Source organism: Neofelis nebulosa, chromosome 3, assembly GCF_028018385.1.
Source record: "Neofelis nebulosa isolate mNeoNeb1 chromosome 3, mNeoNeb1.pri, whole genome shotgun sequence".
NCBI lineage: Eukaryota > Metazoa > Chordata > Mammalia > Carnivora > Felidae > Neofelis > Neofelis nebulosa.
The window spans coordinates 46,965,339-46,983,918 of NC_080784.1; the positions used below are offsets into that span (position 1 = coordinate 46,965,339).

At 38.4% G+C, this 18,580-nt stretch overlaps 1 protein-coding gene and 1 long non-coding RNA gene across 4 annotated transcripts in view; one reads left to right on the forward strand and one right to left on the reverse strand.

Annotated features, from left to right (window-relative positions):
* KCNU1 (potassium calcium-activated channel subfamily U member 1) overlaps window positions 1-13,508 on the reverse strand; it is a 150,546-nt gene extending 137,038 nt beyond the window's left edge. For both annotated transcript variants that reach the window (XM_058720713.1, XM_058720711.1), the window contains exons 1-2: window positions 13,293-13,508; window positions 10,283-10,402 (exon numbers count right to left, since the gene is read on the reverse strand). In XM_058720713.1, coding sequence (XP_058576696.1) covers window positions 10,283-10,402; window positions 13,293-13,439 — 267 coding nt within the window. In that variant the 5' untranslated portion in view covers window positions 13,440-13,508. The remainder of the gene's footprint in view (window positions 1-10,282; window positions 10,403-13,292) is intronic.
* Window positions 1,797-18,580, forward strand: part of LOC131506761 (uncharacterized) — a 169,423-nt gene continuing 152,639 nt past the window's right edge. Inside the window, exons 1-2 of one of the 2 annotated variants that reach the window (XR_009259131.1) lie at window positions 1,797-2,337; window positions 4,440-4,567. This is a non-coding gene — a long non-coding RNA (uncharacterized LOC131506761). Of the gene's footprint in view, window positions 2,338-2,561; window positions 2,999-4,439; window positions 4,568-18,580 lie in introns of those variants that run through there. The other variant, XR_009259132.1, reaches the window with a different exon arrangement.

Consider the following 18,580-nt stretch of genomic DNA (forward strand, 5'->3'; position numbering starts at 1 on the left):
TGGGTGGAACTGGAGAGTGTGATGCTAAGTGAAATAAGCCATACAGAGAAAGACAGATACCATATGTTTTCACTCTTATGTGGATCCTGAGAAACTTAACAGAAGACCATGGGGGAGGGGAAGGGGGAAAAAAAGTTACAGAGAGGGAAGGAGCAAACCATAAGAGAATCTTAAAAACTGAAAATAAACTGAGGGTTGATGGAGGGTGGGAGGGAGGGTAAAGTGGGTGATGGGCATTGAGGAGGGCACCTGTTGGGATGAGCACTGAGTGTTGTATGGAAACCAATTTGACAATAAATTTCATATAAATAAAAAACATGTGGAGATACACAGAGGAAATATAGAATGGGAAGTCTGTTCTGAACTTGGTTTAACCTAGTGTGTCCATGATATCCTATTAAAAAAGGAATTATACAAAATATGTAATAAACAAAAATGTCAGCAAATGGTCAATGCTTAGTATACCCTGAATGGTTTATATTTATTATCATATACGTCTCCCTACAATACTTTAAAGGAGGTTATTCATATTGTATGACTGAAATCTAATTTAGAAAAATTAATTTGCCCAGGATTACACAATAGGAAGTGGAGGAGCCCGTGTCTGAGTCCAGGTCTCTCAAAATTCAGTCACGAGGTATCTCTGGCCTCTCTAGTAAGATAAGAAACCAAGGCTGGGACAGAGCTCTTACCTGCCTAACACCCATTTTCCTTTTCTTTGCTAACTTATCTACCATTTGTTTTTTTAATCCACTGATATTTAGATATTCTATTATGTAGCAAATTCAATCTCTAAGTATTATGAAGACCAATAAAACAAATTACCATAAAGGAGACTAATTAAATTCCTCTGATAAATCAACAAATAAATGGATTCTTAAATCAATAAGAGAACAAAAATCCAGCTCCATGTTATTTACAGAGACACAGTTAACAGGAAATTAGAGAAAAAGACTGACAGATAGCTGGGCAAAGACATCCCAATCAAGTATGAATAAAATGAAGGCAAAGTATTCAAAAATATTCAAGCCAAAAACAAAACAAAACAAAACCCAAAACACTAAATGTGAGAACCATGAATATTTCATATAGATAAAAGGCACAATAAAGCAAAGACTTAAAAGATAATGTTATGCACTAATTGATATTATATAAAATATATAATTTAAAATGGGTTAGAAATGCAAGATGAATATATTCGATAGAACTACAAGATATTCAATAAAACTACAAAATCATAAATAAAAATGTTTGGCATGTCCCTTTCAGTCAGCAAATAATTAAGGGGTATGGAAAACACATATAACACAATTAATAGTGCTTCTATATCAAACATAATACATATTCTTTCAAAAGTCCATTAAGTAGTAATAAAAATTGAACATGCACTAGGCGACAGTGCATTTCCCCATAAATTTCATAAGCCAGAAATCATAAAGGCAGTAGTATTCTTGGACCATAAATTTTACCAAAGTGGAAAAGATAGCCACTCTATCCCGAGGAAATAAAAGCTTATACATACAGCATTCCTCTAAATGGATGATGACTCAAACAAGAAATCAAAATTAAAATTTCAAACAACTTACGACAAATTAGGCATTCATAAAAATCATAATGCTACTTGCTAAAATCTATGAGACATGGCTAAGAAAGAACTCATAAGAAAATTTTTTGTGAAACAAACACCACCGAAGAAACCGGAGAGACTGGGCCGGCCCAGAGCGCGTGCGTGCTGCGTGGCAGGCTGCGCAAGCGCGGTGGGATCCCGGGCCTGCATGCGCAGTGCCGTCCTGCAGCTTCCAGGCTGGGCTCCGGAAGGTGCGCGCAGACGTAGTGGTTTCAAATACCGGGCTTCCCTGATGGACGGGGAATATTATCGCAAACCTTAGGCAAAGCTGACTGAGGAGGAGGTATGAGTCCAGCGCAGGAAGACTCAGCTCATCAAAGTGGCCCAACAGCGAAAATAAACTCTGTGCTGGGAGACCCAGTGACCAGTAAACTGACGAACACGAGGAAACAAGTACTGGCCAGAACCCTAACGATGGAGCTGTGCAAAGAGAGCAGATTGAGCTGTGCCGCGCTGCTTCTGCAGAGGGACAGCTGACCATTGAACATAACTCCTAGGCCGCCTTCCACCAGATCCTGGAAATCCCCAAGCCTGTGGGGGCGGTCCCCATCCTCAAGGGTGGCCTTTTCTACCTGGTCCCTGCGCGGGCAGCTGACCCAAGTGCGGCCCGTCTTCCTGTTCTGGCGTGCTGGGAGAAGCAGCTTCAGCGGAGGAAGGGGGCCTGAGAAGCTGTCGCGCCAGCTGCTGGCGGCTCTCCACAACCAAGGCAGGTGATTAGAAGGAAGCATGAGCAACCTGGGATGGTGGAGGCCAGCGGCACACCCTGGCCAGAAACCGCTGCTGGTAGAGGGCGGGTAGAGGCCCCAGGAAGAGCCCAGGGCCCTCTGCCACGTGGAGAAATAACCTGCAGCTTGAGGATGTTCCTTTTCTTTTTTTTTTTTTTTTTTTTTAAATTTTTTTTTTCAACGTTTTTTATTTATTTTTGGGACAGAGAGAGACAGAGCATGAACGGGGGAGGGGCAGAGTGAGAGGGAGACACAGAATCGGAAGCAGGCTCCAGGCTCCGAGCCATCAGCCCAGAGCCCGACGCGGGGCTCGAACTCACGGACCGCGAGATCGTGACCCGGCTGAAGTCGGACGCTTAACCGACTGCGCCACCCAGGCGCCCCGAGGATGTTCCTTTTAAAGGCAAGGTTCACAAGGCGCAGCAGCGTGTTGATTGCTCCTTAAGCCTTCTTTTGGGGCTTGAACTTGCTCTCCCTGACTCAAGTCTCGCAAAAGAGAAACATGTCGTTGAGGGGATTTCTCCCAATAAACTCAGAGTCCATCCAGTCAACTCTTCCCTGAGCTTCAGGTGGACTTTTGGCTGATAGGAAAAGATGCAGATTTGGGAGCAGAAAAGGTTTATTAAAAAATTCTCACCCTGAACAGGTAGGGTACCCTGTTAGGTAGTATCCTCATTTATTAAAACTGACTGGAGGGGGGGGGGGGGATGAAATTAAACAAATGGGAAAAATGGGATATTGAAATTAAGAAGGATAAAAAAGATATTAATTATATATGCAAATGTGTATGAAATATAAAAGTCCCCAGCAAGGCTAAATAAAACCAAAGGAGAGGAACATGGCCCATCATGGGAGAGGAATGGTGTGGATTAGGGATAGAGAGAAAAGAAAAGTGTTCTTTCTAACCAGAAGTGGACTTTGGTCCTTACAGCAGTCAAGAAGACCTTCAAACTTTCATTCCTTCTACTGGCTCCTTTTCCTTGGAAAATGACCTCTGGCTTCAAAAAAAAAAAAAAAAAAAAAAAAAAACAAAAACAAAAACAAAAAAACTTTTCATTTAAAACTAAAGAGACTGTATTATTTATCATACCAAGTATGCAAACTTTTAAGAATGAAAGCGATCCTATAAGCAGGTACACCAGGACAACTGGCAAAAACCTGGGTTTAGGATTATCATGCTTTATGATGTATATTATCATATTGATTCAGTAATTACTGCTTAACACCTAGAACAGGTTTGTAATCTCAAGATAGGTGCAAGAAACTAAAAGGACATCTAAATTTTCTGACACCTTTCTCTAAATGTGTTTTTTACTGTCTTCCACATTGAATTATATTGTTTAGACACACCTGAGGAAAGCAATGTAACTATACTACAAATTATGGTAAATACTGCATGGAAAGTTTATCCAAATGAGGTAGATTTTTTTTCAATTAATTAAAGGTATTACTTGTTGCTAAAATGAGAAAGGGTTCAACCTCAATTTTAATCATTTTTTTGTTTATAGAGACAAGTGCTGAGTATTGTTTATAAAAATATTAATAATAGTTCCACCTATATATAAATTATATGCTAGGCATACATGTATATTATTAACTAGTGAGTCTTGTAATTATTATATGTTAGTTCATTCTCATATATTAACACAATTATTCATTGAAATTACCCATAGATAGTATTTCTCATTCCCATTTTATAATTTTTACCTTTTATTTCTCTATGCATCAGATTCTTCATTTATCAAAAAGAGTTAATGGTAATACTTCTGTTTTGCAAAATGGATTTTAAAAGAGTGATGGAGAGGGGAACTGTTGTGAGAAGTCCTAAAGTAAATCCATTTTAGGAACTAGCACCCAAAGAAGAGAATTGGGAGAATTGATCTAGAACAAAGCTGGCCCTTTAGAAGTCTGTTGGAAACTCCTATCCCACTTGCTCAGGCTGTATTCCAATTTAAAGACACAAGAGATCAACACACCTGAATTCACATCTCATTTTGCCTTAGCTGGCTGCTATTCATTTTACTAGTCTTCACAAAGGACTTGCCACAAGAATAATAGCTTCTTTTATTTCAAAATTTAAATTTTAGAGATACAACTTATGGAGGAGAAAAGTTGTTTTAAGTCACTGAAACACCCAAAGAAAATATATCTGACAATGTTACTGAGAATCTTCAAGTTTGAAGGAAGAAGCTCTTAGCAGTGGATGGAGATAGGGGTAAGGAAGAAATTAAGTTTTCACTTCTGCATCCTTTGGTATTTTTTGAATAATGTGCCATGTGCATAAAAAGGCAAACAATGTAACCATGCACAAATAATCAGTGTGAATATTGTGTGGTACTTCCTGTCAGTCTTTTCTCTATTCATATGATAAAGATCTCTAAACTATAGTCTCATACAAAATAGGTGTCTGATGCTTGACGGTATATTAAATATAAAATATGAAATGAAATGCAAAATAAAACATAAACAACTCATCTCAAGGTGGTGGGAAAGATTTTTAAACTTTATTTTTGTAACATAAACAATGGATACAATGTATGAAGAAACAGATCTAGTATTTTTATGTTTCTTTTCCCCTAGAACTATTACTGCATTATGAAAATGAGCAAAACCCAGGGAAATAAGTTTTTAGTCAGTTTTTCCAGCATCATTTTTTAAATATTTTTTTCTCATTTCCAAACAAACGGTGATGCTTTCTTTGCTCATTTATATACTTTGCTCATCTGTATACTAAGATTGACAACTATTGATCTAGTTAAGGGCTTATTTACACATTTACAGAAGGGATTACATATTCACAGAAAAGATTACACATTTTTGGGAAGGAGTTAAGACAATACAAAGAAACATAAAAGTGCTAGATTGCCTGAAAAAATAGAAGCAAGGGAAAACAGGATAACAGAATGTGCACATAAAATGGTGCCTAGAATGATGTCAAAAATAGACACACTTATTAAAGATAAGCCACATTTTTAGTTCTAATCTGTTCTAGCCATCTAAGCAACAAAGAAGCAGTCAATTACACAATTAGCCACAACCCCCCTGCCCACTTCCACTCAAAAAGGAACAGCTTGTTTAGGGATAGGACTATATTTAAAACTTAACAGAGGGATTCCTGGGTGGCTCAATGGGTTGGGCGTCTGACTCGGCTCAGGTCATGATTTCACAGTCTGTGAGTTCGAGCCCTGCGTCAGGCTCTGTGCTGACAGCTCAGAACCCGGAGCCTGCTTGGGATTTTGTGTCTCCCTCTCTCTCTGCCCCTCTCAGCTCACGCTTTGTCTCTCTCTCTCTCTCAAAAATGAATAAACATTAAAAAATTAAAAAAAACTTAATGCAGAAGAAAAGATAGTTGTAAAAACATAAAAACTTTGTGATGACTAAAACAACAAGCCCTTTGATGCTGCAGTGTTGATCAATACTTTGCCATGTTTTAATCTACAGAGGGATTTCTAGAAGGTGTCCTGTTTTGAAGATACTATATTTTCTCCTTTTGACTATTGGAATTTTTCTCCTCATTTTTCTTCTTTTTCTTTTCCTTTCTTTTCCTCTTTTTTTTTTTTTCACCTTCTGCTCTTTTTCCTCCTCCTTCCTCTTGTTCTTCCACTGGGTGGTTGGCCAAGTATCCTCCCTCTAAATATCAAGGACATTAATCTGTAGATTTTTTTTTCTACTTGTTATCTTTAGGGGTTTTGATACAGACACTGTGCCTTCATTGAAAAACAAAATTACATGTTTTCTTTCTTTCTTTTCTGTGTCCTGGAACTGCTTAATTTGCATTAGGGATATCCATCCTTGAAGATCTGGTTGACTAGACCTTAAGATCATCTAGGTCTCCCATAGATGGAGGGAAGAAGGGTGGTGGTGGTGGTGATGGTGATGCAGGTCTTTGACAGCATCTGTGTTTCTTCCAGATATTTGATGTTTACATTTCTTTCTTTTGTGATAAGTTTTGGTAATTTATATTGTCCTAAGGAATCATCCAGTTTTCAAATTTAATTGCCTACATAGCGTTCAGTTTCCTTCTTATCAATGTACTTATTCCTCACTTAATGTCTTATTTCTTATGTATTTGTGCTCCCCCCCCCTTTTTTCCTTGGTGAGGCTAGCTATTGATTTCTCGTTTTTATTGTTTGTTTCAAATAATCAGCTGTTTTATAACTCGTTAATTTCTGACTCTTTTTATATTTATTCTGTGTAGATTTAATGTGTTTTCTTTCTCTAACTTGTTGAGATTGATGATTCATTGATTTTAATTATTTTTATTTATCAAGTTTTTATTGTTAGGCATTTAACTCAGAACCACTCCCATCTTATACTCTAGGTGCAAGGGGTATGTGGTGTTTTCATTATTTTTATGATCTAAATATACCACAAGTGTTATTTTGACTTTTCAGAGTTAAGCGTCTTTTGAGAGAGGGAAATGTAACAATTATTAGCTGTAAGATCTTCATTTTTCTTTCTTTTTTCTGGGTTGTTATTTTCTTATTTATTTATTTATTGTGCTGTATTCAGTTAATGTTGGCTGTCTGTACTTTGTAAGTTTCAAAATTCTGGCCTTTTTTTTGTGGCCTGATAATATGCTGAATATTTATAAATAGTTCATAGACACTTGTAAGTTTAATTTCTGTTTTCAGCATAAGGAGTTTAATCATTTCAATCAGCTTTCTGTTATTAATTAAGTTACTTTGGTCTTCTTTATGCTTATTATTGTTAAAAACAAACAGGTGCAAAATGGAGTCACTTATGTTAAGACCCATAAAGACTTAATACCTAACCCAGTAGCAGTTTTAGCCATTCCAGGGAATGGAATATTAAACCAGTCTGGAATTTCCTGACCAGCACTAGTGAGGTAATCTGCATGATAAGACCCCCTGTTCTAACCCCTAAGGGAAGGTGATCTTGCCTGAAACAATTTTTCTTTTCTTTTACTAATAACTTCCTTGCCCCACTCTCCTTCCTATGAAGATCTTCCATTTTGTACAACTCCTCGGAGCATCCCTCTGCTTGTTACATGGGATGCTGCTCAATTCATGAATTGGTTAATAAAATAAACTACATATTCAAGTTTACTTGGTTGAATTTTGTTTTTTAACATTATTTCTTTTCAATTTATGAAGTCCTGATATGAGGAAGGTGAACTAAAAGCTCCTACTACCAATGTGTTTTTAATATTTCTTTTTTATTTCTTGTAATTTTTATTTATTTATTATCTTAAAGTCATATTTTTGGTGTGGTGATATTCATGATGTTCTATCTTGGTTGAGGGTTGTTAATTTATCATTATGAAGGTTGTGTGTTGAATTGTGTCCCCCCCAGCCCCCACAAAGGATATGTTGAAGTCCTAACCCTCAGTCCCGCCTAAAGTGACCTTGTTTGGAAATGGGGTCTTTGCAGATGTATTCAAGATAAGATAAGGTTATGAGGATGGAGTCTCAATCACTGTGACTGGTGTCCTTAGAAAAGGGAAATTTAGACACAGCCATGAATAGAGGAAACATTATGTGAATGCCATGTGAAAACAAGGTCAAAGGTGTGGGTGCATGTATGAGCCAAGGAACACCAAGGATTGCTAACCAACCAGCAGAGCGAGGAGTGAGGCATAGAGCCACTTCTCTCTTACAACCTCAGATGCAAACAACCCTTGACCTGAGACTTCTCACCACCAGAATTTTGAGACAAAAATTTCTGATGTTTAAGCCACTGAGCGTGTGGTACTTTCTCATAGTGATCATAGGAGACTAAGACAGGTTACTTGGCTTCATTTATTGTTTTCTTGCTTTGAATTCAAACTTATCTGATATTAAAATGTACTCCTGATTTCTATTGTCACTTGCCTGGTATACCTTTGATAATTCCTTTATTTTTAAACTTTAGTGCCTCTTGAATTTTTAAAACATAATTAGACCATGTTAACCACATGCTCAAAAAACCCTCAATGACTTCCCTTTGCATTAGAGTAAAATCATTCCATTTGAATAGCCTAGTTCCTTACTATGAAGTACAAAGCATTGCTTGGTTCTCCTGTCTCCTCTCTGACCTCATTCTCCTCTGCCTTCCATGACCTCTAGCATGCACGTCCCACTGTGGTATTTGCAGTAAGCTGAACTTTTTATTTCCATAAACCGTTCTGTCGATAACCTTGTTTCTTCCACTCTTTAATTGCTTTATATTTTGATTCTTCATGTCTCAGAGAATTTCTCAAAACCTTTTAAGAGATTTCTTTTCTGATCACTGTATCTGATACAATCTAATAACTCCATTTCCACCAAGACTCTCAAACACATCAGTCATAATCCCAATACCATTCATCACCATATTAATTTTATCTTATTTGTTTATGCACATATTTGTTATCTCTATTCCCCACCAGAATTTAAGTCCCAGGAGTGCAAAACTCTTGTCTGTGTTTTCACCATATCTAGAATGTCAGCCTTGTGTGTAGTTGGCAAACAATATCTATTGAAAGAAGTAAGTAAGAGAATTACAAAGAAAGGAAGAATGGAAGGATGGAAAGGAAATCTACAGGCTCTTTTGTTCTCTTCTTAGCCTTTCATAGAATACTTGCTTGGCACCCCTACTGAGGGTCTCTATTATGCCTTTCAATAATCAATGCCTAGAGTGTTTATTCTAATCTAACCTTTCTCTAACCTTTACTTCTGTTGTTCCAGCTACTTAGTCATCAGCTATAACAAATTGAAAAAAAATTTTTTTCCATTATTTTAAGAAGTAATTTTTATTGGTATGTAATCAATGATCGATCATTCCTTACTCACCCATTCCCCATATGCAATGCGTATATGGTGGATGGTATAGGTTCTCTTCTCCCTCACCCCAGAGACCTTTAATATGTTATTCCCAATATTATCCTCATATGTCACACATGATTTGAGCATTTGAAGAGATCCTAGCTAAGAAATCACTGATATAATCAGAAAGAATCCTTCTCTAACAGGTCATACTGATAGGGATTTCAGAAAAGGGAGCAAAACTAGAAGAAAGAAAAAGGAATGTTCAGATGATTCCACATTCCCTGTAGATTTTATCAGAATTATGTACTTCCTAATAAATTTTAAAAATAATTCTATCTGAATGAACATTAACTAGAAAAGAGCACTGTTTTCACCAATTACAAAAAAAACAGAGGATAATCTCTAGCTCACATCTACTCCACCATACCACCATCTGATGGCAGCATACCCTCACACTATAGATTCTATTTTCTAATATTTCAGATCAATTCATTTATAGGGCGTCTTCTGTTTCCAGACAATGGAATATAAGCATTTCCGTGGCATAGTCTGTTCTCTCAAGGAGCTCACAGTACACTAGAAGAGACAGGCATATGCACAGGTAATTTTAATAGCAGTGTGCAATGAATATATAGAAGGTTAGAGATGGACTCTTAGCCTATTATGGAGATAAAGTAAGATTTTCCCTATGAGATTATGTCTGAATTAAGTTTTAACATGTATGAATTACCTAGGTTAAGACAGGTAGTAAAACACTAAATACCATCATAACGAGGCAAAAAGACTAGTTTGTATAAGGAAGAAAAAAGCTATTACAATCAAAGGAGGGGCTAACAGTTACACATTTCAGGCCAGATGACCCACCAAACATCATATTTATGCCAGACATTCATCTACATTCGAGACAACAAACTGAATGCAACCTTTGTGCTAATAAAGCTTCTCTTCTAGCATATCCCCTGATGATCAATAGGAAATACAATGTCAAGTAATTATATTCAGATTAAAAGACTAATGGAAGAGAAGGTAGACAAAGGGAGATGGCTGTGGGGAGGCAGTGATATTTTAGGTAAAGCCACCAGGGAACACCAAATGCTTACCTGGGCGATAGAATTATATATACTGACAATTATGTTCATGGCTAAAGTACATTAGCAAGCTAACCATGAAAATGTACTTACCAGCACTTGCCCCACAAAGGTCTGTGCTGAAAGCAACATTTCTATACGATTCCGAAATATTCCATGGAAGTGGAGACTTTTCAAATGTTTATTACCGGTGCTTTTTGTCAAGAGTAGTTCCTACACACAAGAGGAAAGAATTGAGAGTGAGCTGAATCTCAGAGAAAGTAATCTGTTTTATGTATGTTGGAGCCTCCTGCTATGATATAAGCTGGAAATCGTTCCACCTTGTCCAACCCAGAGAACGCTGAAGTTGCTTGTTCAGCATCTCATGAAATGAATTTTACTGGGTTTGCATTTGATTCATCTTTTGCACCGCTTTTGAATGATGAATTCTGAAGTCCTCACCATGCCTTCCTCACATACACTCAGTCCTAGACCCTTCAAGCTGACATTATCGTAGTGGTCAGGATTGAGAGTAGCATGCTTCTTCATGCTGTGGGGACGTGTCTTACCCTTTTCTATCAAGATACGCGGACAAAGACAAAAAGATCATAAATTGATTTTTAGTGATTACTTAAGTACCTAATTTTTGTTTTGAGAAAGAAGGAAAGTTTCAGCAATTTTATGTTGCTTTTAGTTCCTTATCTGGTATCACATCCTGCTGATATAATCCTTCCTCATGTTTATAAAATGCCTTAATTATTATATTTAAAATTGATAGTAACCCTATGAGGTAGACAAAGTAAGTGTGATTAAATCCACTATCTATTGATAAGGAAACATAAGCAGGGGATGAAGAGAGGCCGGAGTCTGAACTGGTCCCCATATCTGTTGATAAGCTACCACCAAGAAAGATAGAAGTGAGCTAGGATTGGTCACACCATGCTGACCCTCTGACTTTTGGAAAAACTCATTGTATATGGAGCCAGGATTTTGAAATGGCTTAATTTTTCTACTCATAATTTCTGAGTGGTAGGAAGAGAAGTCTCATTAAATAACTATTTGATAGAATCCATATCTTGATCAATGATTTGCCCTCTAATACATATGACTCATGTGCATTCCTGAGATGTTGTCTGAGAATTGATTTTTTTTTTCAAAAAAGTATTCAATATAACATTAATATGGAACACTCCTTTGAATTTCGTTATGAAATTAGAGCCTTCTGTGGGAAAACAAATTGACCCTAAGATATAATAAAATCATATTTATGAATGTAGTAAGCCTTTTAAAAATGCACATTTAAGGAGAAAACTATGACTCCAAATAACTTTTAAGATAACTTTGACAGTGTGACATTTTTTGCATTAGGCCATTTTCCCAAAGGCTTAGAGAAAAACTCTCAATTAAATATAACAGGTTGCTGAGAAGTCACTCAACTTGTATCAAATTCTCTCCTCAGGATTCAAAACCATAAAAGTATAGTATTTTGGCTGCTTTGGACCCTACTTCTTTACATTTTGTTGTATTTGCTTCCTATTAGAAATTAAAAGACGCCTCTGGACTGAAGGGTAGACATGAATTACATCCAAAAGAAGTGAAATATACAGCAAATATTTAGGACAAATGGGTTCTCATATTTTGTAACCACACAAAAATAAATATAATAGGGGAAGAAGATATATTTCCTGGAGCAGAAGCCTAAGGAGATTTAACGAATCTACCAATTCATTTGTGCATTGGGAGAAAAGAAAAAAGGTGGAAGGCAGATTCACCACACTCATTACTCATTTGTGTACTCTATCAGTCTTGTTAAGAAGTAAGTACACCTGAGAATTCTTTCCATACTTTTTATGCCACTGCTTAAAGTCTTTACAAATAATTAATATTAGTATATGTGCTGCCGAAGCGAGCACGAACAAATAATTAATATTAGAAGGAACTTGTTTAACAACAAAATGTCTGGACTTCAGTATTGGTACATCTTAAATGAAGAAACCTGAATTCCATTTTATGATATTGCCAATGACCTTAGAAAGTTACCAAGTTATTACAAATTATGTTATTTTATGTCAACGTTTACAATGAAGAGAAATTTTTTTAATGTTTATTTATTTTTGAGAGATAGAGAGAGACACAGAATCTGAAGCAGACTCCAGGCTGTGAGCTGTGAGCACAGAGCCCAATGCAGGGCTCTAACCCACAAACTGTGAGATCATGACCTGAGCTGAAGTTGGATGCTCAGTCGGACGACCGAGCCACCGAGGTGCCTCTGCCGTTTAGAGAAATATTCTAAGCAACTCTTCAGTATCAATTACAATGCACAAGTGAAATGTGTTCTATTATGGAAATTACAATATCAGAAAAACAAAGGTTGGGGAAAAAATTGGAAACAAATCACACAGGGCATACATAATAAAGCCCTTTGCCTTTGACCGCTGGTAATAGAACAGCCATTATCTAGCATTGGAGAGTTTTATTTCAAGATCTTAAGCAAAGTCTTATCTGGGTACGATACCATTACTCTCATTATGGTCATTTGCCAGCTGTTGCTCACCCCCACCCACCCTTGCAAAGCTTGTTTGCTTGTGAAAAGTGTCTGCATTTGTGACTGTATGGCATGTGCATGTATGCATGGGTTTCTGTATGAACTCAGTGTATTGGGTTAACATGGTTTATGAAAGGCAGTTTACCGCGTCAGTGCATCTGTATCCTACAATGCACGATTTGTGAAAGTAAGCTTGACTTGATGTTCATTTTTGCCTCACTCATACATAGTACCAAGCGCAACCATCATTTTGAAATTCAAAATAGTGACATAGACATACTGTTTGTGGACATTTTTTCAGAATAGCGACCTCTGTTTCCAGAGCTACCATTCATCGTCAGCCATTCAAAGCATTTGCTTCTCTGAGTGGTGGGAGGAGAGGCGTAGCTCTGTACCTGCAGGTTTTGGAATGGTGACCTGCTGTCCTGTTTTCCACCCCAGTGGAGGATCAGCACCAAATTAGAGCTGGCCCTGCTAGCTCATGAAAGCTGAGTGAAGCTTAAATTGTTTTCTAAACACAATCACTTGCCAGACCTGTCTAGATCTTCTTACAGTGCGATCCCAAATAAGGAAACTGACCAAGATAATTCCTGTTCCCTTGATGTTTTGCCATTTTTTAATGGTCCTCCAGATTAGCCTGAATATGAATAAGATGAGGAGTCCAACGAAGAAGGTCACAAAGGAGGAGAGAATAAATGCTGCTTGGATCTCAATGGAGCAGGCCATTTTCTCAGGTCTTCCCCACTCTACCACTCTGCAGCTTGGTTTGAAAAATCAGCAGACGGAACTGTTGGGCTTCTGTGATGTCACGATCACATGGTAATGATTCCAGAAGTTAGAGTTTAGTGTATTACTGAGTCCTAATGCCGGGGGTAATAACAATGAGTGATCCCAGGAATAAGGGTCAGCTAACCACCACAGTGCTGACTCAGAGGATGCAAATGAATGAACAGAAGGAGAAGACCAGGGTCCACAACATGGGTCTTCAGAAGACCAGAATTCTAGGTCTGATTCTGTTACGGACTTTCTCTGTGACCTAGAGGAAATTATAGCCTTCATGGCTATGGTCAATGGGCTATATATTTGGTTTGTTGCAGACACCTTCAGAATAACTTAGAGTGAAATGGCATCCAGCAATCTGTGTGTCAGTGAATTGATTCTTCACTGGAGCAGATGCCACATTCTCAGTGATCTTGGACAGACAGATGAGAGAATACTTCAAGACTTGTGTTTAGCTCGTCAATAAGAAAGGCACGATAGTGCAGGTATTGTAGAAGGTGATTTTACCAGTACAAGCATTGGTCAGTTGTTAAATATTTGAGCCCAGGAATGTTCCCCTTATCTCTTCTTTAGGGAACCCTCCCCTTTCTTGCTTTTATCCCTGCCCTGTCAGCAAACACTTTGGTCCAGCAGAGGTAAAGTTCAGAATGAGAACTATTTCCTTTATTTTTTATGATGTTTTCAAAGGTGTAGGAAATGTCATGCCTTTCAGTGCACACAAGTGACAGGCAAAATGTCAGCCTGATGGGGGGCCTAGTCCCCCCCACCTCCAGTTATTGTGAAGATGGCATGACACAAGGTGATGAGACCCAGGAGAAATGTTATTGTCCTTTGGAGCTCACCACGCTTCTGCTCTGTGTGGAAGACTATTTCTAGAAGAGAATTACAACATTTCCTAGAACTGCTGCCACAGTTCTAGTTCCTTATTCTAGGCTGAGCTATTATTTTCACAAAATCTAGTCATGAATCCAGCATTAGGGAAATATTAGGAAGGACTCTGGTCTAAGAGTTAGGAGCCCTGAATTCAGTTGCTGTGTGATGCCTAACAAGTCACTTTACTTTTCACAGTCTTATGTTGAAAGTAACATAATAACATACTTGATGGAGTTACTATGGGGATTCATCAAGGTCGTATTATCGTATTTTGAAAGGCATAAAACACAAAACAAGCAAGGATAACCATTAACTATTTCAGTTTCTTTTCTGAATGGCACTAATTATAAAGAAAAGAGGAAGGAAGGAAGGGAAGAAGGAGAGGAAGGAAGGAAGGAAAAATTATGTGTTTATATCACATGCACACACGGGTGCAGGTGCCTGTAGGTATTTGGAAAATAAGATCACAGTTTCCAAGTTAGAGCTCATTTACTTAGTCTGATTCATCTTAAGTAGTGGTTAAGCTATCATCATCAATGAAATTTTCTTAACTTTCTCTATTTAATGTTGTCAAAGTATTACCAGTTCTTTCCAAGATGCTATCTAGACATCTTTTCCCTTTTCCCAGAAATTGTCCTGTGAGAATAAAAAGATTCAATATCAATGAAACAGCCAGCTAGTTTGGCCCTCTAATTTTATGTTATGGTGATGGTAATATTAGTTTCCACAGCGGAGTCAAGAAATATGAAGATGGTTTCAAAGTCAGTCTGTCCAAATTTATCTTGAACTTGGGGTGTCTGGGTCATCTGGTTTCCCTGGGACTATCCCAGCTTCAGTATTGAGATTCTAACACCCTGAGAGCACCCTTGGTCCTGGGTAGATTGGGAGAGTTGGTCCCCCCGCACCCTACACTTGCACTTTCTCATCTGCGGAGTGCTCTGTCCACACGGCCTCATCTTGGCTACAAGAATGTGCAGAGCCTTTTCTTTCTCCAGGTCTTTCCAACACACTGCTCCCTCTGCGTAAAATACACACCCATGTCTCCAGCAGCTGCTCTTTACAGGTCTCCATGTAAATGTCTCATCACACTCTCCTGACCATCCTACAGAAAGGAGGGCCAGTCAGTATTCTTTATGGCCCTTTCCCTCATAGCGCTTCTTACAATTACAGTATTTTCCTGTCGCCTGGTTTATTTTCTGTCTTCCCTCCTAAGAGTAAACTCCACAATCTTAGGAATCATACTTGTTTTATTCATTACTGAGTAGATTGTGTCAAGTAATGCACATGCCACATGCCTGGCAAGTCACTTGATCTTAATAAACATCTGGTGATTGAATGAGTAAAATCCTAGATCCTTAAAAATATTTAAGTGGAGGAAATGCTGACTCTACATGGACCTTAACCCAAGTTATTTCTCTACTGCATATTTCCCACCTCTCATTACAAACTAGTTTCATGAAGGCAGCGTGCCACCTGCAGTGCATTTATGTATGCACGGTACACGGTGTGCGGGGGGTGTGGACGTGCGCCCTGAGTGTGTGTGTGTGTGTGTGTGTATGTTTGTGCTCATGGTGACGTGTGTGCTTGTGTGAGCAGTGTATGTGTGTCGAGTGGTATAGTATGTGTATGTGTAGCGGGAAGGGCATATGATTTAGATCAAGTGGCATTCAGAGCATTAATATCTTTGTAACAGGTTCAAATTTGATAACTTTCCTGAGTTACCGAGTTATTGTGGTAGAAGTGTGCGATGAAGGAAAAGCTGCCATTTGTAGCTTGGTAGCAATTAAGCGTTCAGAACTAGAGACACGGACAACTTTGAAACCACTTTACCTTTTATAACAGCTGAGAAAGGAGTCTCCTTGCACTTGATAGTTTAACGAAAAAAATAACTGCTATGTTGGCTATCTCTGTCAGCCAGAATGTTTGTCGTGTGTGTGTGTGTGTGTGTGTGTGTGTGTGTGTGTGTGTGTTGAGTGTGTACTATGTGCTGAGCACAGTCAAAGCACAATGGTCAACAAAACAAACCTAGTTCATCCCCTCAAAGCGTTTACAATTAACTTGAGGAACATGTTTATAATTAGCAACTGGAAAAAGTGGGGGACAAAAACAAGGGGTGGAAGGAAGATCCTAATCTAGGTGAGAGGCCAGGAGCTGCCGTGAGCACGTTGTGTGTGAAACTGAGGTCTGAAGCGTGACATGCATGCTACTTCAGCCCGATCCCCTGGGGGGCAGGAGAGGCTGGCAGCAAGCACTGGCCCTCCCGTCAGTGCTCACAGCACCATCGTGGGCCAGGGTGGGAAGGAGGACGGCATCCTGAAGGCGGTGGTTGGATGGAGAGTAATGACCCCAGAGAAGGTCAGCTGCCTTTGAAAGGAACCAGATCATGCAAGGCCTTGTCTTGTGTTCCAGTTTAGGATTAGAAAACACAAACAGACAAACAAACACCCCCAAAACAAGAGGAAATATTTGAAGGGTTTCAGAGAAGGAAGGTAAGTGACTGAATCCCAGTTATCAGGGGGTCACCCTGGCTTACAGAGAACACTCTGCTGCAGGCGAGATGTGTTGGCTGCTGGAGACAAGCTGGCGGGCGTCCGTCCGGTCCAGGAGGTAACATGTGCTCACGTGCCTGTGGGAGACGAGAGCGAGGACCTTCCAAAGCTACCTTGCATTTCCAGCTGTTACTTCTGGGTTGTTCTTGGGACCATTCATGCTGTGCCTTTGAAACTCCGTGTAAGAAATGAAGACTACATGACTGAAGAATTTTTTTTTTCCCATTCAGATCAATTTTATAACGTAGCAGTGATTTGATTAGGAAAACAGCTTCACTTTGTATACTTCTCTGTAATTTACCTCTGGGCACTCAAATATTCTGGAAAAATTGTAAATTTATAATGGGATTGAATAAAAACATTAAACATTAAAAAATTTACCATTCAAGAAATGTGCCAGATTTGACAAACGTCAGTAAGAACTTCATTTTTTAAGTAAGTAGCAGGACTCATGAGTGTGTGTGTGTGTGTGTGTGTGTGTGTGTGTGTGTGTGTGTGTAATGCTTGTCAAAGTAATAATCATATTATAATGTTATCTTTTAAGGGCCTAAATCCACCCATCGCAGTGAATTGTATACCTTCTGTCTCTACAAGCAGAGATTCATTTCCTACCCCAATGAACATCCTCCCTGCCTGTCAAACATAGTGGTTAAGAAGTACTAGGCTCAGGTGGTGCCTCAATGGCAGAACATAGTCTCAAGTCAGGGATGAAGATGGTTTCAGTTCCACAGAACACTCACATGCTAGTGAAAATATATCAGGTTTCTGGGGTAAACATCTTCTTGTCCATTTAATGTATCTATAGCTTGGGGAATGTTACTTACACATTATAGCCTCAGTCTCTCAAGGTGTTTACATGAAGCTTTTTAGTCACTGATTCTTTACCTTTCACCTTCTTAAGTTTTCATTTTTACTTTTGGTTTAACTCTCCTCAAGTGTCATGCAATAGGAGGGATAGTCAATGAACTACTTTTAGAAAAGGCTTATTTTTAAGGGAATATGATTCAGATCCATGACTCGTGTTTTAAAAAATTCACTGTTCTTTTTAACTCACTCTGTTGTCCCCTATTTATTCTAAGTGGACAGACCACAGCAAGACGTTCCACTGTGGTAGGCACTTTTACTCAGTCTAATATCTACATTATTTTGGTGAGTCTGTGGGTTTGTATTTAGAAACTATCAGCTCTGGAGAGGCTGATATTATAAACAATGTAATCGTAGTGAAAATCCATACAGAAACCTTGAGTTATGTTTTTCTCTTTTCATCAGATTTGTTGGTTACTACTGAAAGCCTAAGCCTTTGGACAAACTTCTTATGCTTCCCCATCTTAATTTTCTCATTAGTGTAACAAGGGGGCTACTACTGGTATTTGAGATTGTTACCAGCTTCAAAACATGAATTTTTGATTCTATAATCCTAGATTATGACTCGACTAGATTGTAAACTCTTTTCCACATACCAAGTGTCTAACTGCATCCTCTAGATGGAGTCTTTAAAAAAAATGAACAAAAAGGAAGAATTTCTGAGTGGCTTTTTACTGAGGGGGTGTCCTCTCTGATAAATTAACTTGGAACTCACTCAATTTGATTTCTTCTCGGGTCTCACAGAATTATTTTTCTCCGTAGAGGGAATATGGTTATGTTGGTCACAGTCTCTGATTCCAT